General features: G+C 39.5%; 1 protein-coding gene across 9 annotated transcripts in view; it reads right to left on the bottom strand.

Moving 5' to 3' along the window:
- The window catches only part of DRC11 (dynein regulatory complex subunit 11), a 204306-nt gene extending 186472 nt beyond the window's left edge, over positions 1-17834 (bottom strand). For 4 of the 9 annotated variants that reach the window (XM_072977271.2, XM_072977285.2, XM_020802380.3 and 1 more), the window contains exons 1-5: positions 17640-17827; positions 15877-16204; positions 12150-12269; positions 5798-5989; positions 3016-3087 (exon numbers count right to left, since the gene is read on the bottom strand). In XM_072977271.2, the coding sequence (XP_072833372.2) occupies positions 3016-3087; positions 5798-5989; positions 12150-12269; positions 15877-16204; positions 17640-17812 (885 nt within the window). In that variant the 5' untranslated portion in view covers positions 17813-17827. Of the gene's footprint in view, positions 1-3015; positions 3088-5797; positions 5990-12149; positions 12270-15876; positions 16205-16971; positions 17143-17639 lie in introns of those variants that run through there. The other 5 variants (XM_072977296.2, XM_072977322.2, XM_072977303.2 and 2 more) reach the window with 5 other exon arrangements.
- Positions 17835-24605: the final 6771 nt, after the last annotated feature.

The raw sequence follows: 24605 nt of genomic DNA, 5'->3' as shown, positions 1-24605 counted from the left end.
TAGTAAGTTGCAGGTTAAGCTTAAGACAAGAGTTTTATCAAAACAACTTTGTTGTAATATAAGCCTGTAAAGATTGTAACATAAGCCTGTAGAGAAAACCAGTTTTTTAAATATATATAATGTATATGTACTTTAAAAGCCCAGGAAATATTCTGACATTGACTTTCGTTTGTTGCAATTTCTTGTGTCAAATTTGAGTCCATTTATTGCAGAGAAATTGTCTTTCTGCCCTATATAAGAACACAAGGGACACTGCTGACAGAGGATGGTATATATCAGATTAGAAGATGAAAAAGTAAATGAACCCCGGATGTTCTGGGTGGCACTATTGGGACCAGTAATGGTGCCCCAGGAACAGATGTGGGTTTGTAGCAGGGTCTTTGGCCCTGTTTCTGCACCTGTGTCATATTGCCTTGTAAGTGTCTGCAGTATGGAAGAGAGATGTAGAATTGTCCAGAATTGACTATAGCGCAATGATGATACCTGTGAATGGTCTCAGCTTGGAGACCACCAAGGGTGTTCTGTCAGTCTCTTTTTCTGGTTTGCCCTGTTCCTGGCTATTGACAGATCTTGACCTGCCAATTTCTTCCTTTTTTATCTCATGCATTGGTACTGTGATTTTTAAACGGCCTACTTTAAATTCGTGAGTTTTGAATCTCTGCCTTCTGAATTTGAACAGAAGCAGTTGTATCTGAAAGGTTGGCTGTGAACAGTAGTGTGTTCTGGATGGAAGCTGGGGAATATGAAAATATGCGTAAGGTTTAATATAGTTATACAGTGCTGGGGAAAATTATAAAGTTTGCTTCCATACAATATGCAATATTTAAGCAATTAGTGGAGCCAACGATCAGCATAGATTGAAAAGGTTGCTGAGCAGCTTTTAATTCAACTAAGATTTGGATCAAATTCAGAAAGGACCTTGTACAACTGTCAATATTTTGCTGCCAAAATATGGACAGGAATGAAGCTGAATCTCCAAACAGAAAACAAAGTAAGGAGAAATGTAAAATAAACAGAGTCACAAAATGTGATCCAACTGTACAAATGTATATGCAAATACTAAAAGCTTCACTTAGGAAAGTAAACAAGAACGCAAGCATTTTCTCCAGAAATATATCATATTTTATATTATGTTCTTATAATATTTTCAGGTAACATCAACCACAAACCATCACTGCAATGTGAATGAGCATCCCATAACTGCCTACAGTTACTCTTATTCTTAACAGTGAGAGGAAAAAACATATGACATTACCAGTTCTCATATTTAGATATTAACAGATTACCAGCTTGAAACATTAACAGTTGACACCACTCAGTATGCACATGATAATGTCTAAGATAATGCTTTTACTTGGAGCAATTTGTTGAAAATGCTACAGTGTTTGTGTTACACCAGTGTAACTGGGTAAAAGGAAAATCCCAACATTACAGTGATGATTACTAAAACAATTTTTCTAATAACATCATGGGCTCAAGCTACAGGAAGCCGGTTTTAGGCTGAATATCAGGAAAAACTTCTTACGTGTTAAAGAAGTACAGTGGACCCTCTACTTAAGGAATTAATCCATATGGAATGGTGGCTGCAAGTCGAAAAGTCTGTAAGTCAAATCTCCATTGACCTACAATGCACTGAAAACCGATTAATCCCATAACCAGTGGTTTTTATTCTATTTTTATTCCATTTTGGTTCTTTTCTGGTCTGTAAGTCGATTCTCTGGCTGCAAGTCGAATCTAAATTTTGCAGCCAGAGAAGTCTGTAACTCGAAAAGTCTGTAAGTCGAGCCGTCTGTAAGTCGAGAGTCCACTGTACAACAATAGAACCAATGACCTTGGAAGATGGTGGGAGCTCCAACACTGGAGGCATTTAAGAGAAAACTGGACAACCATCTATTAGATCTACTTTGATTTGGATCCCTGCCTTTAGCAGGGGATTGGATGCAATAGCTTTAGATGCTTCTTCCAATTCGATTATTCTATGATTCTATAAACATTCTGACATCTGTAAGCTTAAGGCCTATAATGAGCACTCGAAGAAACCTATTTTAAAAAGTGACTTTATAGACTAAGCAGACATTCCACAGGGTCACTCAACATTAATAAAAGTGAAGACACCTGGAAGGTCATATAGCCCAACTCCTGCTAATGCAGCAAACTCACAACTACAGGCCCTTAAGAGCTTTATACTAGAAAGCCAACATTCAAAATTCTTGACCTTCTAAATGAAGGAAAACTGATTACTTTCTATTATATTCACTCTCTGCTGAACAAGTCATACCATTAGAAAGAGCTTCCTATTGTTTAGTCAAAACTCCTCTACTGTTTGGGTCTTTGGAGTCACAAAAACCAAGTGTATCAGTCTTTCAAATATTTGAAGACTACCATTACTTCTTAAAAGTATCTTCATGTTACACATACCCAAACTTTTTCCTCATTAGGAGTCCATCTTCAGGCCCTTCACCATGTTTGATATCCTCTTCTGGACATATTTTACATTTTCATATTCTTCTCAAACTATGGCATTTACAACTTGCAGACCTTGATCTAATTTTACATAGTTCTTGGCCTAATTTTTTTAAAAAATCCCGGTGACAGCAATCAGTTCAGATTTGTGGGTTATAATAGGCCACTTCTTTTAGATCTATCCCTACCTTACCATTCTTTGGCCAAAATCCTGCTGCTTAGCAAAAGAAGGCCTATTCAATTAATGTGGATTTAGTGAGCCAACTCCTCTGCAAATTCCATTAACTCAAATGGGCTGACTCTTACTTTGACTTACTATGCTAAGCAACAGGATTTGGATCTTTGTCTCTATTTATTTTGTTTCACATTTGTTATAGGTATGCAATATCTATGTCAAACTAAAAGGATTGAAATGTACATTCTGATGTAGACATTGTTCTTGTTAACGGGTAACATTTGCAATACACAGTTTTAGAACATTTTTATTTTATTTTCTCAAAATGCGAAGTTATTTATTTATTATTCAGAACAGTGAAAAAATTAAAGACTCACCATCCCTAGAAATATCATTTCTTCTTCTCTAAGTTGCAAAGTTCTCTTCCACTGGGAATGTCCACGCCAAAACTGAATTTTAAATACAAATATAATGAGATTACTTGCTCTTTTTAGACCTTCTTCTACAGTGTTAAAGAGGAAAACAAATGGAGAAAGTAAAAATGGGAAAAATCTGTGATTTGAGGGGTGGCTTTAAACATCCCTGTACAGCAGGGGTCCTCAACCCCAGTCCGTGGCCCAGTGCTGGTTCGTGGACTTTGCAGGACTGGGCCACAGAGACAGATCTCCTGGAGGCCCCCTGCACGCATGGTGGGCATGGTGCATTTGCGGGTGGGTGTGACACGTTTGCAGGTGAGCATGGCGTGCTCGCACACATGCACAAGTGTATGCCCCACTCACCCACCATGCCCATCTGCACATACATGCGAGCACACCACACCCATCTGTGAGCATGCCATGCCCATCCGCAAATGTGCCATTCCCATGCGTGAACATGCCACGCCCACCCATGAGCACGGGGGGTGCCCCTGCCCTCCGTAACACAGTTTCAAAAAGGTTGGGGACCACTGCTGTACAGTATAGTATAGAATAATTTAGAACTATTCAATCTGTTAATTCATTTGACATTTCTATTTTTCTTTCATTCATTCATTCATTCATTCATTCATTCATTCATTCATTCATTCTTTCTTTCTTTCTTTCTTTCTTTCTTTCTTTCTTTCTTTCTTTCTTTCTTTCTTTCTTTCTTTCTTTCTTTCTTTCTTTCTTTTATATACCACAATTCTCCTGATAAGGAGACTCAAGGCACCTCACAATATTTAGAAAAAAGAGTTAAAATAGTAAGTTAAATTATATGCTAATTAGAATACAATTGAAAAATACAATTATATTTTCCCCATTCATATTTTAATCCACATCTTTCCAGCTTTCCTTTCACATAACTATTTATTTATCTAAAACACTTAATGTACTCATACTCTATGAAAAAATAACTTAAATATCTTTTTTTTCTCAAAGAAAACTTACATTTTGAAATAGAAAGGAACATAGTAAGGGAAAGATCTTTAGACATAAGATATTTAAAATTGGAAGAAATAATAAATGCATACATTCCAAAACATCTTAACCCTTCATCCAAAATCCCTATGAGAAATGTCCCAAACCTTCTAAGGAATGACTCAAGCCCTATGAGGAAAGATGGAAAGAACTCAGCATGTTTCACCTTGAGAAAAGAAGAGTGTGTGTGTTTTGGGGGGGGATATGATAGCACTTTTCAAATACAGTGGTGCCCCGCATAACGGGCGCCCCGTTTAACGACGAATCCGCATAGCGATGGCTTTTTTGCAATCGCAAAAGAAATCGCATTGCAATGATTTAGGTAGCAGTTAACTGCAGCTAAATGATATGCTAGGGAATATGTTGTGCAAATGGGTATGTGACCAAGCACCTGACTGAGACATGCTCCGGCACCCTGTAATTTAGCTGCATTAAGCCTTGGAAAGTAATGCAAACTATCTGAAAATACAGATAGGATTCTAGCCCATTATACTGGCAAACTTTCTCTATTTATTATTATGTCCTATTTTCACTAAAAATCAAAGGTAACTCGACTTTTGTCATCGAAGCTACCAACATGAATTTGACCCAACTCCTGGAGGCAGTGGAAGACAGGAGGGCCTGGGGTGCTCTGGTCCATGGGGTCACGAAGAGTCGGATACGACTTAACGACTAAACAACAACAAAACTCAACTTAATTTACAATATTCCTAATTTATTGATTAAAAATATTTAAAGATATGAACCCTGATGACTCACACCACCTTCCTTTAACTTTTATTTATTTATTTATTTATTTATTTATTTATTTATTTATTTATTTATTTATTTATTTATTTATTTATTTATTTAATTAATTAATTAATTAATTAATTAATTAATTAATTAATTAATTAATTAATTTATATCCCACCCATTTAGACCACGTCTACTCTGGGCGGCTTACAACAGGAATATCATAAAACAATAAAAACAACAATTTAAGTCAGTAATGTTATTAAATCTTACACATTCCATGCAAAAACTACTGCATGCTTTTAAAACACCCAGTGCATTTATTTGCTTAAGAATGGTACTGAGTTAGGATATCATTGACAATCCACAATTGGTCTCTAAGGTAAAGAAACATGTCTTTATTATGACTAATTGACATCATTTGATCAAGCTCATTTAAATTCATTATAGCACTCTTAATTGAGAGATCTGGGCACAGAGTCAGCTTATTAGATAGGCTAAACTCAGCTCCAGACCTCCCTGGTGGCTTTCCAGTAGCAGACGTCCACTTCTCAAAGTTATTCATGCAGTGTCGGGAATGTAGTTTCTGGGATGCCACAAAGCAACATATGCCTCTGTCTTGTACTGTGCATTGTCACTAGGATACCTAGAGAATATAGTATCAAATGATTCCCATCTTATGCCAATGAGCCAGAAAAAAACTACCTAGGACATTGGCATCAATCAATGCCCACACTAAAGTTTCACACCAGTTTCTTCCTCACCATATTCATAAAATGGGAGATGGTCTTGACTAGTAGTGACAGGTATCTGGTGAACTCTGAGAGTTATCTTCAAAACTCATTAAGACAGAGCCAATTGCAAACCAAGGCAAGGATCAGGAGGGATGCCCATTAATAATTATACACTGATTATGTTATATATGTCTTTCACAGTCATTTGGATCCGCTTAGCAGCTATATAGTTCTAATGGTAATAAGTAACTTGCCCTTTGAATGTTCACTGCAGCAGTTTCCAGATCTGGGCCTCTTGTACCGTGAAGTCTGGCTAGTCGCTCTCTCTTTTCTTCAAGATAGATTTGCTTCATGAAGGTTGCCCTCAGTCGGCCCTGGCGGGCCCGCTCAGCTATCTGAATTGCTCTGATAGCTTCTTCTAAAAGCATGACTTTTGCATGTTTCTTCTGCAAATATAATTGAAATATAAAATAACACATTATTTTGAATGTCTTCTAGACGTAGCACAACATGAAGCATATAGGCTGATCACAGCACCTTCCATTAGCTGTTTTGACACTCCCCCCCTCGCCCCTGGGGAATTCCAAGTACCAACTGTTCACCAACTCCAGTTCTTTGAGGAAGCACATTTGAAATTCAACAGTTCTGGTAGATAATATGCTAGTGATCTTGGTGTGGAGGAACTCTCTGTATGCCCCTGATATCAATCAATAAAAGATGTAGTCCTACCAATCACTATGCTTCTAACTCTCTCTCCCTGTTGGAATTCTGTTATGGTAGCATCCTACGTGCCAGAACCATGGGACACTTTCCCAGGACACTAGAGTCCTTTGACTACTGACATTACAATTAGCTGCCAAATAGCTCCCAAGGATGTGATAGAAGAAAGGAAGGAGGTATTTTGACTCAGGTTACAATTTATGACAGAACTGTTTCTAAAACAGGGAGTATCAAGGCTGTCAGGTACATTTTTGCATGTGCTTACTTAATAGGTTAAATAAATAATATTCCTAAAGTGTGAACATTGTTGAAATGTTTCTCATGAGACAAATTGTACATACAGCAGAATTTAAAAATCTAAGTAGTAATTGATAAAAACAAAATTATTGAATAATTATGAACAACAGAACATTCTTTGCAATGTTTTTACTAACCCTTTTTTGATTTCACAAAAGAAAAAGTAGCAATGCAGTATTTTATAGAGAGCTAGAAACCTTTCATTTATTGGAACTATTTTATCTGCTTTAAGCACACTTTTAATTATCTTGTCAAAATGAACAGCACGATATTGAAGAACTGTGTTTCTTATACTGTACTATACTACCTGTATTATACAATAAATATACAAATATATGCATTTGGGTTTCTTGTTTTGTACTAGCATGGTAAGTACACAGGCACATCTTGTGGAAACGTGGATCCCTTCTCTGGGTCTTCTCCCAGGTTGTGAAGTGCTCTCCCCCAGAAGGCTAGGTTGGAGTAACAGGTAAAGACCATCCTTTTTAGACAGGCTTTTAGCAACTAATTGGGCAGTGAAGAATTTTTCTTTTGGGTGCTGCACATCATTATTACTTCATGTATGTTTGAATGTATTTTAACTGCTCTAACTAATTGTTTTAATTCTATTATATGTTTTAATGCAGTAATTTATTTTTCTAGTCTGGGCTTCTTTAACAATTTGTAAGCCACCTTGAGTCCCTTCATTGGGAGAAAAGCAGCAAAAACACGAAAATAAATGCATGTATACATAGATTATCATAACAAGTTATGTATCACCAACAAGGGCAGGACAAACTGCTTCTTCTGCTGGGATCAAGGCCTTACTGGAATCCCAGTCAGGCTCTGAGATCACAACAGTTATTATAATGCAATTGCTTCTCTCTCTGTCCAACAGAGACTCTTCCAGCAGCTCAAACACTAATAATATGAGCGTTTGTGGCAGAGCAAACTACTACAGTACTGTACTAGTATTGCAGCCAGAATGCTCACGGCCTGGGTTCAATCCCTTGAGGTTCACTCAACTTTCCATCCTTCTGACAACAGTAAATTGAGTACCCAGCATGCGGGAGGGGGGGAATGTGTAGCCTGCATAATTAAATTTTAAACCTCCCAAAGAGTGCTTTATGTGTTGTGGGGCAATATATAAGCAGCATGATTTATTAAGCTTTATTTGACACCAACTTTGGAGAACTGTATGGAGTACAACCCCAGCAAACAGACATTTATATAAATGCAGGCAGGAGGAGAATGTAGTAGAAATCCAAACGGTGTCCCATGGTTATGATCTTATCAGGGTGGCGGGTACTGATCTTTTGTGCTGGATGGGACGACGGTGATCTTGGAGTAGAACTCTTCATTGTTCCAATGACTGTCAGCTCCAGGAGGCTGCTCAATTCCTGATGGCTCTTGGGGAATAGTTAAAGTAATTTTAATAATTACTACTTGCCTAGAGAAGGGGTTTTGTGAAAGCTCTGATCAATCTTTTGAAAGGAGAAATGGTCCAGGAGGTAGACACAATTGCTGCAGAGTATTTCAAGCTTCCAGGTAGACCAGCCAAACGAGACCCCTATCCTTTTAGAGAGCTGGCAGTAATGAAATGTGTAAGCAACTAGGATGATGCTTACACAAGAAACTTGGAGCAAATAGGACTGAACATGAGTGATAACCCATTTAAAGGAGATTATGAAGTAATGGAGGCTAAGCAGAAAAAATTCTTCTCTGTCCCTTCTATCAGCAGTGTCATCCAGGGGAATCTTATCAAATATCAAAGACCTAGGATGTTTTGATTTTTAAAAAGAGAGAATGTAAACCTGTTCATATTACTGTAATGTGCTGTACACTGGGGTGCTTTCCTAATGCGTTTAGATATATCAGCTGATTCAAAACAATAGTTTGACTGGCTAGTGAACTGTTTCCTGGCATAATTCAAAATGTTGGTTATTACCTATAACCAACATGGATTGCTGCCTTGTCGTGGCGAAGGGGCTTGAATAACTCAGAGAAGCTATGGGCTATGCCGTGCAGGGACACCCAAGATGGACAGGTCATAGTGGAGAGTTCCGACTAAACGCAATCCACCTGGAGTAGGAATTGGTAAGCCACTCCAGTATCTGCCAAGAACGCCCCATGATCAGAAACAAAAGGCTAAAAGATACGATGCTGGAAGATGGGCCCCTCAGGTCAGAAGGCATCCAACATGCTACTGAGGAAGAGTGGAGGACAAGTACAAGTAGCTCCAGAGCTAAAGAAGTGGTTGGGCCAAAGCCGAAAGGACACTCAGCTGTGACCGTGCCTGGAAGTGAAAGGAAAGTCCGATGCTACAAAGAAAAATATGCATAGGAACCTGGAATGTAAGATCTATGAACCTTGGGAAGTTGGATGTGGTCAAACAGGAGATGGAAAGAATAAACATTGACATCCTGGGCATCAGCGAACTAAAATGGACAGGAATGGGTGAATTCAACTCAGATGATTATCATATCTACTACTGTGGGCAAGAATCCCATAGAAGGAATGGAGTAGCCCTCATAGACAACAAAAGAGTGGGAAAAGCTGTAATGGGATATAATCTCAAAAATGGTAGAATAATGTCAATATGAATCCAGCAGACCTTTCAACATCACAATAATCCAAGTGTTCAAAACGAAGCAGGGCAAAGGCTTATAGAGTTTTGTCAAGAGAACAAGCTGGTCATCATAGACACTCTGTTCCAACAACACAAGAGGCGACTCTATACATGGAAATCACCAGATGGGTAATATCGGAATCAGATTGATTATATTCTCTGCAGCCAAAGATGGAGAAGCTCTATACAGTCAGCAAAACAAGACCTGGAGCTGATTGTGGCTCTGATGATCAGCTTCCAATAGCAAAATTCAAGCTTAAACTGAAGAGAGTAGGAAAAACCACTGGGCTACTAAGGAATAATCTGAAACAAATCCATGAAGGGAAAGAACCTTGTAATGAGGGTGAAAGAGGAGAGTGTCTGAAACTCAACATCAAAAAAACTAAGATCATGGCCAATGGTCCCATCACCTCCTGGCAAATAGAAGCGGAAGATATGGAGGCAGTGACAGATTTTACTTTCTTGGGATCCATGATCACTGCAGATGGAGACAGCAGCCACGAAATTAAAAGACACCTGCTTCTTGGGAGGAAAGCGATGACAAACCTAGACAGCATCTTAAAAAGCAGAGACATCACCTTGCCAACAAAAGTCCGAATAGTCAAAGCTATGGTTTTTCCGGTTGTGATGTTTGGAAGTGAGAGCTGGACCATAAAGAAAGCTGATCAGTGAAGAATTGATGCCTTTGAATTGTGGTGCTGGAGGAGGCTCTTGAAAGTCCCCTGGACTGCAAGAACAAACCTATCAATTCTAAAGGAAACCAACCGTGAGTGCTCACTGGAAGGACAGATCTTGAAGCTGAGGCTCCAGTACTTTGGCCATCTCATGAGAAGAGAAGACTCCTTGGAAAAGACCTTGATGTTGAGAAAGTATGAAGGCAAGAGTAGAAGGGGACGACAGAGGATGAGATGGTTGGACAGTGTCATCGAAGCTATCAAAATGAATTTGACCCAACTCCGGGAGGCAGTGAAAGATAGGAGGGCCTGGCATGCTCTGGTCCATGGGGTCACAGAGTCGGACACGACTAAACGACGACCTATAATAATGTTAAATTATCTGAAGTATTACATGCTCTTACATGCCCCCATATGAGTTTTTCCAGTTCAGAGGGTCAGACAGAGCACATGATTAACAAGAATTCACTTCTCCTTCAAGTGATGAAATGTATCTTTGCTATGGAATAGTGATTTTCCTCAACTTCATATCTTCAGGTGGCAGTCTTTGTTTTATAATGGTCATTTCTGAAAAACCTGTGCTTGAAGGAAAAATGTGCTGATAATGTGCAATGCTCATATCCCTTAATATGTCATCTGACCCTGAGATCTTCAGGAGACACCTTTCTATTAGACATAACACATTTAGAGGCATGTCCCAGTTCTGAGAGACAGATGAGATATGAATCATAATCAAAGAATAAACAATTAAGCTCTCCCATAGTATTTACTGAATCTTATTCCCAAGCCAATATGAAAAGGATTGATAAAAGGCTTAGTTTTTCCTAGGATTTTAAAATGTTGGTACTGCAGCCTTAACCTTTTCCCTAATAATTTTTAGTACTGCCTCCCGGAGTTTCGTCAAATTCATGTTGGTAGCTTTGATGACACTGTTCAACCATCTTGTCCTCAGTCATCTCCTCCAGCACCACAATTCAAAAGCATCAATTCTTCGGTGGACAGCTTTCTTTATGGTCCAGCTCTCACTTCCATACATCACGACAGGAAAAAAACATAGCTTTGACTATTTGGACCTTTGTCCGCAAGGTGATGTCTCTGCTTTGTAAGATGCTGTCTAAGTTTGTCATCGCTTTCCTCCCAAGAAGCAGGAATCTTTTAATTTCGTGGCTGCTGTCACCATCTGCAGTGATCGTGGAGCCCAAGAAAATAAAATCTGTCACTGCCTGCATATCTTCCCCTTTGATTTCCCAGGAGGTGATGGGACCAGTGGCCATGATCTTAGTTTTTTTGATGCTGAGCTTCAGACTGTGGTGTTTTGTTTTGTTTTTTGCACTCTCCTCTTTCACCCTCATTACAAGGTTCTTTAATTCCTCCTCAATTTTTGCCATTAGAGTGGTATCATCTACATATCTGAGGTTGTTGATATTTCTTTCGGCAATCTTGATTCCGGCTTGGGATTCCTCCAGTACAGCCTTTCACATGATGTATTCTGCATAGAAGTTAAATAAGCAGGGAGACATTATACAGCTTTGTTGTACTTCTTTCCCAATTTTGAACCAATCAGTTGTTCCATATCCAGTTCTAACTGTTGCTTCCTGTCCCAAATATAGATTTCCCAGGAGATAGATAAGGTGTTCAGGCACTCCCATTTCTTTAAAAACTTGCTATAGTTTGCTGTGATCCACACAGTCAAAGGCTTTTGAATAGTCAATGAAGCAGAAGCAGATGTTTTTCTGGAACTCTCTGGCTTTCTCCATAATCCAGCGCATGTTAGCAATTTGGTCTCTAGTTCCTCTGCCCCTTCGAAATCCAGCTTGTACCTCTGGGAGTTCTCAGCCCACATACAGTACTGCTGAAGCCTACATTTTAGGATTTTGAGCATAACCTTGCTAACGTGTGAAATGAGTGCAATTGTACTGTAGTTGGAACATTCTTTAGCACTGCCCTTCTTTGGGATTGGGATGTAGAGTGATCTTTTCCAATCCTCTGACCACTGCTGAGTTTTCCAAACTTGCTGGCATATTGGGTGTATCACCTTACAAACACCTACTATATCAGTGCTATAATTACAATAAATATAATGTTCTCCTTAATGATGTAATAATTCTGCTCTGATATTGTTAACTCAGAAAACATAAAAAATGTAACATTGGTACTTAGAAAGCCCAAGATTTGCTCTCTGTTTGGAGTTACCAGCTTCTGTAGCAATATAGGTGCTAGCCATGGAATAGGACCACAAATGCCAGATCATAGCATTTACTTGGGTGTTGCGATTTGCAGAGGTATCCCTGAACTGATCATACTTACTGGTTCATCATCATGCATTCCAGCATCAAACATTATCTGAGCTAGGATTCTCTCTCTCTCTTTCAACACCTTTAGCTTTTCTTTAATAAAATATCTTGGTATAGGGATTTCAATGTTCTCCTGTTGAATTACAAAAAAATGATAAATCATGCTAGTCATTCCTTTAATACCTTATGTCATCATACTTGCAAATAGTGTTCAAGACATATTTCAAGAAGAAATATGTAACTAACACTCAAAACAGGTCTTGTACTATTACAGTTTACTCAGCAATTGTTTTAGCATATTTAATCTTTGGAAATCTCTGGTCCTTTGAGAGCCTTGAATTCCATCTAGAAATACTCAAGTGGTAATTTAATTTAATTTCCAAGAAAGGCAGTATACATATATCTTTAACAATACTCAATATAGTGCCCAGAAAGTTACTAATCCACTTCTCTGCTGCAAAACAATATGCTTTATTACTTGCCTATAGACAAAGTCTCCAAGGGTTAGTGTTGCTAAAAACATGGATATGTATATTTCTGTATGTGGGAGATGACATACAGTTTATTAAGAGTGAAAAGTTTGCAAAAAGGTGTGAATTATATCCTATGATGTTGATTCTGCCCTATGTAATAATAATAGTTTCCCAGATATCTGAAATATCTTACCAGTACCACTGCCTTCAGCCCTGTCTCTCAAACTTATACATGTGAAACTGCTAGAAGAAATTGTCTAAAGTATAAGGGTTTAGTGCCAACAATATGCAAAAACAAAAAACAAAAACCAACTCTCTCTCTCTCTCTTTTTTTCTTTTCCATCTAACTCCAGGGAGGTTGCTTGGGTTCTGAACAATATCTGATATAATTAATGGACTAAATGCAGATGAATGTTCTTTGGCTAGGGGGAAAAGATCTTTCTCTTCAGGCAAGCTTTTGGGAACTACAAAGAAACATATTTTTAATAAGGGTTGCTGAACCTTTCATTTTAAAAATAAAACCCAAAAAAGTATTTTAATTTCTATTATTTTAACTTCAATATTATATTTTGAAAAACAAACAAACAAATAAAGCAAGCAAGCCTATGTGTTATCATTGGCTACAGGAGTGTACTAAAGAATTTACAAGAACAACAGTTTGTGATTTACAATGTACAGCAAATCCTCTGACTGTCAGCATCATGAAAAGTCATGGATTGTTCTAAAAGAAATGGGTTTGCTGCAACACTTGATGGTTTCCTATGTAACCTATACTCTGGAAAAGAACTATTGTTCACCCAGATTATACAGAAATAGAATGGTTTCTAATTGGCAATGGTGCCAGAGAAAGCTATCTTTTATTTCACTATCTATTAAATCTATATGCAAGACATGTCATGAAAATTAGACTCAGATGAAGGAATAATAAAAAATTGAGGGAACAAACACTAATAATAATGATGACAATATATTACTGGCAGAAAGTAGCAATGATTTAAGATGACTACTGAGGAAAACAAAACTTTTGGTTTCTGCAAATAATTATATATTAGTGGACTTTCCCAACATCACATCCTTCAAGGCACAGAAGACAAAGCAAAGGGCACTTATAGAGAAACAGAAAAAAGCCAAAAGGTAACAGGGATTATAGAGGGAAGAGACACTTTTGTGGTGGTAACCTGCAGACTGTGTACAATGTTTCTCCCATGCCTGAGAACGCAGTGTACACATGGAACAAGTGAAAGCTGGTTACACTGTTGAAGGAAAAAGTGAGAACTGAGCAGCGGAGTGGTCATGCTGGAGGTTTAGACAGAACTCTTGAGCAGCAGCAACCAAGAGGACTATTGGAGGTGGAAGAACAGCAGGACTAAGCAGAGGAGAAGAATGCTGAGAAAAGAACATAGTACGGGAAGCACCATGGAAAAGAGTCGCAGCAGCAAAAGAAGAAAGAAGACAATCTTCACCAATGGAACTGCAGAACCGCTTTCAGATTCTTGAAGAGGAGTCTGGCAGACAGCATGCAGTGAAAGACATATATGAGGCCCTGCAAGAGGACATGAGTGTGTGTGTTAAACTCACAGAGTTACTGAACCTACACCTTACAAAAAGAAGCAGAGAAGAACAGTTGTAGTAGGAGACTTCTTACTTGCGAGACTCAAATATGCTGGGAAGATCTGCGAACCAATCAGGTGTGCTGTTTGCCTAGAGCAGGGGTCTCCAAACTACAACCTGCGGGCCACATCCGGCCTGCCTTGCCTTTTTATCCAGCCTGACATAGGAAGAGGAGGGAAGAGGGACCCAAGTGATCACATGGTTCCCCCTTCCCTCCTTCAGCCCTTAAAAATGTGTAAAATATATGATGTGGCCCTCATACTGAAAAGTTTGGAGACCCCTGGCCTAGAGGATGGAAGAGAGATGTCCACTGCTCAAAAAACCCATGGATGCATATCCTTTCTTCTCATCCACTCGGCAACAAATGACATAGTCAGGACTTTGGGGCCCAGACAGTCTTCTCAACTATCCTACAAGTACTCACAAGTGGAATAGAAAGGGAAAGGAAAACAATCTAGATGAACGACTAGCTGTGAAGGTGGAGCCCACATGAGGAATTTGGACTTGGGGACTGTCTTCTAGGAAGACGGACTGCTAGCAAAATAATGGGTTGTACCTCACAAGAACTGGGAAGAAATTTTTGGCTATAGCATGAAGAACTTCAGCAGGAAAGCTTTAAACTGAATTGGAAAGGGGAGGGAGATGCAAATTCAGAGGTAAACACAGATAAAGGCTTATGCACAATAGGAAGCATAGAGTAAGTAGCTCTAATGGAGTCCAACAATAGTCTTATAACAATGTAGGAAGGAAACCAGGCCACACATGACACATACTCTGTTGTCTATAAATGAATGCCAGGAGTATGGGAAGCAAATAAGAACAGAATTTTTTTACTTAAGGAGGATGAATACAGCTTGATAGGGATAACTGAAACTTGGTGGAATGACTCCCATGACAGGAATACAGCAAAAGAAAAAGAACAGAAAGGAATATGGAGTTGCAGTGTATGTCAAAAATACATATTCCTGCACTGAAATGCAGGAGAATCAGCATGGTCATCCCACTGAGAGCATCTGGATTAATATAATTCAGGCAAAAATATAAAAGTGACATGAAAATTGGGATCTACTACTGCCTGCACAGTAAGGGAAAAGATGTGAATGAAACATCTGAAAAACAAAGTGCAAGAATTTCAAAGAGGCAAGACATCACTCTTTCTACTACAGCATACTCCATCCACACTCATGTTAATGAGTAAGAATAGGCTAGCATTTTAACTGCTGGCCAACCAAGTTAAATGTTGTGAGGAGCTTGCACCTCTCCTGATAATTATGAAGATTCTCTAGATGGTGATGTATGTACACAATATCTCATAGCACAGAAACACAAAAATCTGGAGTAACACTACACCTAAACTTCTAGCACTGAAAACCACCATTCAACACAACAGAGGAGCACTGCTGCAGATCTCATCAACTCTATGGTGAAAATTTAATAAACTTTACTTTGGAAACTAGAAGGGGAACCAAGTTTTATATCACATCAGCAAGTACTGCAACAATATGGAACACTGCTATTGTTCAATACAATTTTGTAACTGAGAAGAACTGGATATTTTACTGAGATCACCAGGAGTCACTGTTTAAATAAACAACCAGTTGCTTATTCTCTCAGGAGCACCTCTATAGTGTAAAAAAATACTAGAAATATACATACGGGGGACAGCTTAAGATCCTGTAAAATGTCATCAAAATAATGATACTCTGAATACTCCAACTCCACCATTTCGTTCTTCAGTTCCAAAATATGGCCCATTACGCCATCCAGCACTTGCCGAATAATTAAACGTTTTTGTGGATGAACAATCTGATCATAAGCAGCTTCCAAATTGCGAAATATTTGCACATATTTGATGTAGAAAGTAGCTAGCATCTGAAACACTACCAGACGATCTTTCAGTGGCTTTTGGGACTTCTCTTCAATTTCCTTCTGCAACAGACTGTTGAGGGATTCTTGGGCTTCTGCCCATATTTTATTGTACATGCTAATTGGAAGGGAAGAAAAAATACTTCAGTTCCAGAAATAAAATACAAGACATTATATAAGCACTATTCCTGAAGTGCACATAGGATTGCTGGTTTACATGGTAATCCTATATATCTCTTAAAGGTAAATTTAAAACATTTATTTTAAAATTATCCATTTCAAAACTAAGGTCAATAGCGGAAAATTAAAACAGCCTATAACTTATGGTTCTTTTACAAAAGGCAATCAACTAAGTTAAATCCAAGTAGATTGCAAAAAAATGTCACAGTCTTCTGGGTCATTTGGTCATTTGTATCTTCCAGCAATAATTATGAATGGATTATAAGAGCATATTTCAGATAAACGTATTTGACAAGTATATCAGTTGGGTCTCTGACATTTTATTGACCTTATAAAAATTGCCACCTGCTTTCTATTTGTAGGGTGGACAATGAAGTTTCACCACAAACTAATGGACTGATAACCTCTGAACCCTATAAAACTAAAGCTGCACAGTTAAGTCTAGTGATTTCCGTATGTTTTTTACCTGTGTCAATGTTTGCCCACTAAAAATAGGGCATATGAGCAAACCAGGCAGGCTCTGGAGGGACCTATGGCTACCTTTCCATGAACTTTAAGAGAAAAGAAGGCCTTTTCTGGGTTTCAAAACGATAACCATCTGCACATGTACCCAGAATATGTCTCGGTAAGGCTTCAGTTCTGGGTAAGCACACCCCGGATAAGCAGCACCTACAAATCCACTGGTGGCGTTTTGTTCTTACTTACACATGGGACATGACTTCTTTTGGGGTGTCTCTCCTGTATTTAGCTTTCCATGTCCAGGTCCTGTTTTCAGGAGGACGACCGAGAGGGTGCCTCGGAAAACGGAGCGAGAGACAAAAGAAAAGAAAAGCACCTGCTTTCCCCCCCCCCTCCACCCGCGCCGCCGCTCCTCTAAAAAAGCCAGAAGTCGATCCGAGTCAGCCGGGCTGCAGCCCTTCAGGGCAACGGAGGCCACCCGGGTCTCCTCGCTCTCGCTCTCTCCGCCCCAACCGTCCCTCTCCCGCAGGCTCCGGATCAGCCTGCAAGCCTCCCAGCCGTTCCCCAGGCAGTGGCTGTTTGAGGCGCCTCCACAGCGGCGCCCCTTAGCAACGGGACGCCCTTGTCGCGGCCGAGCCCAGCCGGCCTCTTTGCCACCTCCTTCCCCTTCTGCCCCCGGGCGGTTGCTAAGGAAGCTTCTGAGCCGCGGCCGGTTGCCGGTTTCCGCCGCCGCCGCCATGATTCCCTCAAGAGCTGCGGGCAGTGGCTCGACGCCACAGTCTCCCTTTGTGTTTTTGCACGGGAAAAGCTGGCGACGGGGTCCTAAAGGTGCAGTCGTGGCCCACCCTTGAATCCTTGAGGAATCTGGTGGTGATCTTAATAAACCGGTAACCTCTGAAAGGTCCTGGCCTTACCGGTCATGTTGAGGTCTTGCAAACTGCTGCAGACCTTCCCCCTTTGGAGTCCCACACATTTCTGCTTTGCGCTGTTCTAATGCTAGTGGTCTTTTAAAATCATCCGTCCACAGAGTCTTCTTATAAGGGTGCCGATCCCAGGTTGCTAGCTTGCCATTGAGGTAGTTCTTCATTCTGTCACTCCTCTGTTTGTTTCATGTGACGCTTCTATCTCCATTTTAATGATGCAATTTCCTCATACATTATTTTTGTCCTTATTAGTCTGATATTTACATTTTTATCAGACTTAATACCAGGCCATTGTTTAACTCATATCTTCCATAACAGACTTACACTACTCCAATGTAGTGTCTAATATGAAACACAAGAGGACCAACATTTTGATACAAAGACCAGCACCTGTTTCCTGGCAATCATTGTCATCTTACCACCCTGCATTATAAGGTCAATTTAATAATGAAAGCTTTCAGGTTCACATTCTTTTAAAGTTCTGCACTCTATAAAGGTTCAGCAAGGCTTACTTGCAGGAAACTTGTTCATAGGATTTCAATTACTTAAGCATGCAAGCCAATACAGATTTTCTCAGACATAAATTCATATTCCTATGTATAGTTTATTATTTTATTAGTTTTGTAGGCTGCGTTTTCTCCAAATTTTAAAAACATTTATTTTTTAAAAAATAAAATACATATTTTGGGGTTATTTTGTGTGGAGGGAGGCAGGCTTTGATACTGAAATGCAATCTTACACAACATATCTGTAAATCTCATTAGACATAGTGGAATTACTATTGAGTAGACATATCTAGGACTGCATGATTAGAGTTCTTTTAAGCACTCAAAATGGAATTGTATCTTTAGTATAATGACTGCATTAGGCTGCATTACAACTCACATCTGTGGCTGTTACTAAGTGCTGTCAAGTCACCCTCAACTTATGGCAAACCCAAGAATGAGTAATATCCAAAGTGTGCAGTCTTCAACAACCTCGCTCAGATCCTCTTTTCCTACAGCCTCCAACCTTTCCCAATATTATCTTTTCCAGATAATCTTGTTATATTATATTATACCCAAAGTAGGACAATCTCAGTTTCCACATGCTTGTCTCCAGATGCAGTTCACTTTGATTTGATCTGAGACACATTTGTTCATTTTTCTGGTAGTACAGGATATCCACAAACCTCTGCTCCAGCAGCACATTTCAGACGAATCAGTCTTTTTCCTGTCAGCTTTCTTCACTGTCCAGCTTTCACACTCATACATGGCAATTGGATATACAAGAGTGTGGGTGATATTGGTCTTCATCTCCAGTGACACATACTTATAATTGATTATCTTTTCTAGATCCTTCATTGCTGCACTTCCAAATGTCAGTCTTCAGATGCCTTGGCTACAGTCCATGTAGATTGATGATTGAACTCAGGTGTACTAAACCTCCAACTATTTCAGTTTCTTCATTGTCAACTTTAAAGTCGTATAGTTCTTCCGTATAGTTGTTCTTCATGATTTGGTCTTCTTAATGTTCAGCTGCAGTCCTGCTTTGGCACTTTCTTCTCTAATTTTCACTAAAAGTCATTTCAAGTTACTGATTTCTGCCAGTAAGATGGTGTTATCTGCATATTTTACATTATTATTGTTCCAGCAATTTTCACTTCTCCTTTATCTGAATCTAGCTCGGGTTTGATTTCATGTACCCAACAGCCTTGAGGCAATAACCTTGACTTATAATCTATTACATGTCAAATTCATTTTGTCTTGTAATGAATCTATAAACTACTGTTTTGTGGGCAGAGATAGAGGTTTTCTGCTGGTTATTGTGACCTAAAATTGAATTAAGAATCACTTGAAGGAGACTGGGCATTAAATATTTTTTCTACTTGCCACTAGTTTTCCTACAAAGAAAAATAGCACATGTCTTTTTCTTATATGTTTGGTACAATTGCTTTAAAAACATACACATCCAGGTCAAATTACATATAATTTTGTATACTGCCTTAGGAAATATTTCCATTAAAATTGTATGGCTTTTTAAAAAGTGTCCTTTTAAAAAAATCTGTATGTTTATATGGAGTACCACCCCAGAAGAGACAATGACATAGATCTTATAATCAGTGCAGATTTTAGTTAACATATACCAGATGTTTGAGGAAAGAAAGAAATACTGAACCTAGACCTCTTCTATTAACAACATAATTTATTAGCACAAAGTTCAAAAACTATTTGGCTTCACATTTGGAAGAGTCACTGTAAATATTCACAATAAATCAACCCCAGAACAATGTCAAAGTTTAATCAGTTAGATGGTTAGAGGTCACTTCTATAGTATAGTAAAAAGTAAATATCAGGAAATTGGAAAGTAAACAGTGAACATGTGCAGTCTTAGTGTTTTCTGCAACCTGCAATTTGACAGATTTAATGCTTTTTAAAATGACTGTTTATGATACAAAATAGGTTAATGTTTTCCCACCAGATTTTTCAAATCAAATAGATCAAATCAAAAGGTTATTCTTGCATAATCCGTGTTTTAATATACATCCTACACCTGCTTGGAAATCTGAAAAAACATCATGTATGTTTGGGTAGTAAGTTTATTCTATAGTTCTATAGGCTGTAGAAGACATTTTCACATTATGACTACAGTATGTGCAGAAGATATATTCCATAATGTACGGTATCCACGAATGCCTGAAACCATGAATAGCACCAAACTTTATATATAGCATACAAGGAGGTGGGAGGCCATTACAAAGGCCCACAAGGGGCCATTACAAAGGCCACGAAGCCCATTCCCTTGTGCGTTGTATATACGGCTGCAGTAAACTGCAGATAACTGAAACTGGTGGTGCTGATCCCATTTTCCTCATTTTAAAAATGTGCTTCTAAGAAAAGTCATTAAGAGAAGTGTTCTTTTGCCTGCCAAGAAACATGGAGAGGGAGTGAAGGAACCAGGAGCCGGGGATGGTGAGGGGGAAGACACACTGGTGAGTGGCACTGCCAGTTTCCTTGCTCCCTCTCCTTTTCCCCCTGCTTTCTCCCTCCATGAGTGCATGCCAGGTTTCAGTGAAAGCTTGCAATCCAATCTGTTTAAATTTTTTCCCTATCTTTCTAGTGCTGTGTCAGATTGTAAGCAGAAACAAGATTAAAAACAACACCACCACAGCAGCAGGTCATGCCTGTGAGAGGCAGCCAGCATCAGGGTAGGCAGGCACATCAAATGCAATGATTTTAAAAGCCCATGCTGCCCTCTCAACTGATACACAACACAGTATAAAACGGATTAAAAGTTTTCCCAAGAGGACACACACACACCAACCCAAAAAACTACATGACTACCACATGACTTTAAATCGATTTCAAAACCCCTGATGCCTCTCTTGATTCATTTTCGTAATGTAACCACACCCCTTGCTTTGTATTGTGTTTTGTTTTTACTTCCCTGCCCAAATACTGTGCTCCAAGTGTTCAAGCAAAGTAGGCATATAGGAAAATGGCCACTTCTTGTCTATGCGTATGTCCTTGTAGACAGACAGATAGACAGACAGGCAGGCAAACAGGTAGGTAGGTAAAATAAAAAGTACTCTTAGGATTAAAAGATTACCACTTATTGGCTTAATTATTGTTGATCTGGAAACAGGACGATGTCTTACTCTACTAATACTGAATGATGGGAGATGTTTTTCTAAACTTTTTTAGAGATAACCCAAGGATTCATGTTTACCTGCTGGCAGTTAAAGCTTCTATGTCCTGGACTACACATATATGATACTCTTAAGCACTTATGTAGGCTACCTCTCTGAGAAAGAGCGGGGAGCGGGGAACAGAGGTGTTTGCTCCAGCACAGCAGACTGTATGTAGCAACTACCCTGTTTCCCCAAAAATAAGACCTAACCTGAAAATGAGCCCTAGTATGATTTTCCCCTTCATGGATTGTTGCCTTTTTGTGGCAAAGGGGCTTGAGTAATTCAGAGAAGCTATGGGCTATGCCGTGCAGGGGCACCCAAGACAGACAGGTCATAGTGGAGATTTCCGACATTGCAATCCACCTGGAGTAGGAATTGGCAATGCCACTCCAGTATCTCTTCCAAGAATACCTATGTTCAGAAACAAAAGGCTAAAAGATATGACGATGGAAGATGGGCCCCTCAGGTCGAAAGGCATCTAACATGCTACTGAGGAAGAGCGGAGGACAAGTACAAGTAGCTCCAGAGCTAATGAAGTGGTTGGGTCAAAGCCGAAAGGACGCTCAGCTGTGGACGTGCCTGGAAGTGAAAGGAAAGTCCAATGCTGCAAAGAAAAATACTGCATAGGAACCTGGAATGTTAGATCTATGGACCTAGGTAAGCTGGATGTGGTCAAACAGGAAATGGCAAGAATAAATATTTACATCCTGGGCGTCAGTGAACTACATACGGAACTGGACAGGAATGGGCGAATTCAATTCAGATGATTACCATATCTACTACTGTGGGCAAGAATCCTATAGAAGGAATGGAGTAGCCCTCCTAGTCAACAAAAGAGTGGGAAAAGCTGTAATGGGATATAATCTCAAAATGACAGAATGATTTCAATACAAATCCAAGGCAGACCTTTCAAATTCACAATAATCCAAGTTTATACACCAACTACCAATGCTGAGGAGGCTGAAATTGAACAATTCTGTGAAGACTTACAACTCCTTCTAGAACTGATACCAAAGAAAGATGTTCTTCTCATTCTAGGGGATTGGAATGCTAAAGTAGGGATACAAGAGATAAAAGGAACAACAGGGAAGTTTGGTTTAGGGTTAGAGATGGACACAAATTAATTTGGCCTGGGGTGATAAAATTTGTTGGCGGGCACCATGGGTGCCATGTGTTCCCTCTCCCCACCCCTGGCTACCTCCCCTACTCACAAGCCTCCACACACCACCTGGGGCACCCTTCTTTGCCTGCTGCCCAGTCCAGTCCAGGAAGGAGCTTAGGGTTCCCTTCTCCAGCTCCTCTGGCAGGCAGGATAGAAATTCTCCCCAGCACAGCTGTTGAGTGGTCGGCTACTGGAGGAGATGGGGAAGGGAAGCCCAAGCCCCTTCCCAGACTGGACAGTCAGCAAAGGAGGACAAGCCAAGCAGCGTGATGAGGTTGGTGAGTTGGGGGGGGGGCACACAACACTTATGATGCCACAGCAATGAATTTCTTCATCCTGGGCAAAATTAATTCATGCCCATCTCTATTTAGGATTGGAGAGGCAACCAGGCACATTTATTTGGAAGTAAATCCCACTAGTTTTTGCATTGTGTTTTGCTTCCAAGAAATCCATTTATTTGTTTGATTTAGTTATTTTCTGCCCTTATCCTCTTTGCATAATGTTACCTAAATATAGGAATGGGTGTGTTCTTTGAGTTGGGTCTTTTTCCTTTTTCAGACTACCTGACTAATGGGTATGGAAGAAGTGAGTGAATGGTTCTGGATTTATAGGGGGAAAGGACCAGGGTTCCAGTCTATATCAACCGAATACAATTGAGTTTGATTGATTTTGTAAGTATCAATTTAACAGTGCCATCCTGTGCGTTTCCTTCAAAATATATCTTACTGGTTTAATTAGAGCTTATTCCCAGGTACGTGTGAACAGGACTGGAGCCTAACATTCCAAAAGTGCCTGGTTGAGATATGATTATATACTGAATAGATTGATTATACTCTCAATCTAGTTTGAGCAAACTAAAGAGCTGAAAACTCAGACAACAAGAGGAGGCCTTCCCTTTAGATCTTTTAAAAAACTTTTATTGTTGGCCTTACTTCCACGTGGAAATGAATATGGCTTCCTCCTTCTTCAGAACAGGTATGCTTTTATTTACAGGCTATAAATAAACCCTCCAGTGTGAGAAAAAAGGGAAAAGAATAGCAGTTATGAGTCCGTATGTTCTAGCGGCAGGATGTTTTTAATAATCCTATTTCTTGTAAACACCAAAGCAGCTTTTGTGGCACAGATGCAAAAGAGGCAAGCTACTCATTGTTTTAACACCTGTTGTCTTTTAAAATGAGCACAGTTTCCATAAACTACTGACAAAACAGAAATTAAGAAATCTAGACAGTGGCCCAATCCTCCTGGACAATTTGGTAAAACCATTGAAAAACTAGCACCTGTTTAGTTTTTGTTATATGTTATTGTGGGAGGAAAAAGATTTCCTCCCTTATAACAATTATACACAACAATGGTTTCAATGCCCAAAGTGGCTAAGTGTGAGAAAAATATCAACAATATAACATGTAAAGTGCATGGTGGCGGTGGGGCAGGACTGACACATGAAATCAAAAGCTGGAATTTGGGCTGCACTGTCAGTCTCTGATACTAACAAGACAAAACACGAAGTATATTTTATAATGTTTTAGTGCATGGACAAAGTGAGGCCCTCCAGATACTGTTGAACTGCAGCTCTCATTAGCCCCAGTCAGCATAGCCAATGGTGAAGAATGGTGAGGGTTACACTTTGCCCATTTTGGCTGTGTAATAGTGATATATCAAACAACATTTTCAGCTTGTTGGCTATGAATGGCTGAAGTCCACAAATCATGTTCTTCAGAGACACGCCACAATAGCTAGTTTGAAGAGTGTAGTCTCATGGCAAGTCACAGTTCAATTCCATAGCCTCTTGAACATAAGAAAGTTGCCCAGGGTTACTTGTTTGTAAAGACTAATCTTCTTCAATCAATTTAAATATGGCTTGGGTCCAGGCTATATGAAGGATCATATCACCACATATGAGTCTTCTCATTTTTAGAGATATTATGGGGAGGCTCTTCTCAAAGCTGCAACACCTTGCCAAGCTCATTTGGTGGGGACATGATAGAGGGCCTTCTCAGTGGCTGCTGCCATTCTTTGGAATGCATTGCCTTGAGAAGCCAGGTTGACCCCCTTCCTCTTGCCTTTCTGCCCCAGGTAAAGACCTTTCTGTTCAGGCAGGCTTCTAAGCAGTAAATGATATCAGCAA

This window comes from Pogona vitticeps, chromosome 1 (genome assembly GCF_051106095.1).
Source record: "Pogona vitticeps strain Pit_001003342236 chromosome 1, PviZW2.1, whole genome shotgun sequence".
Taxonomy (NCBI): Eukaryota; Metazoa; Chordata; class Lepidosauria; order Squamata; family Agamidae; genus Pogona; species Pogona vitticeps.
Note: the sequence above shows the minus strand (reverse complement) of the source record. Positions and strands in the feature narration are given on the sequence as shown.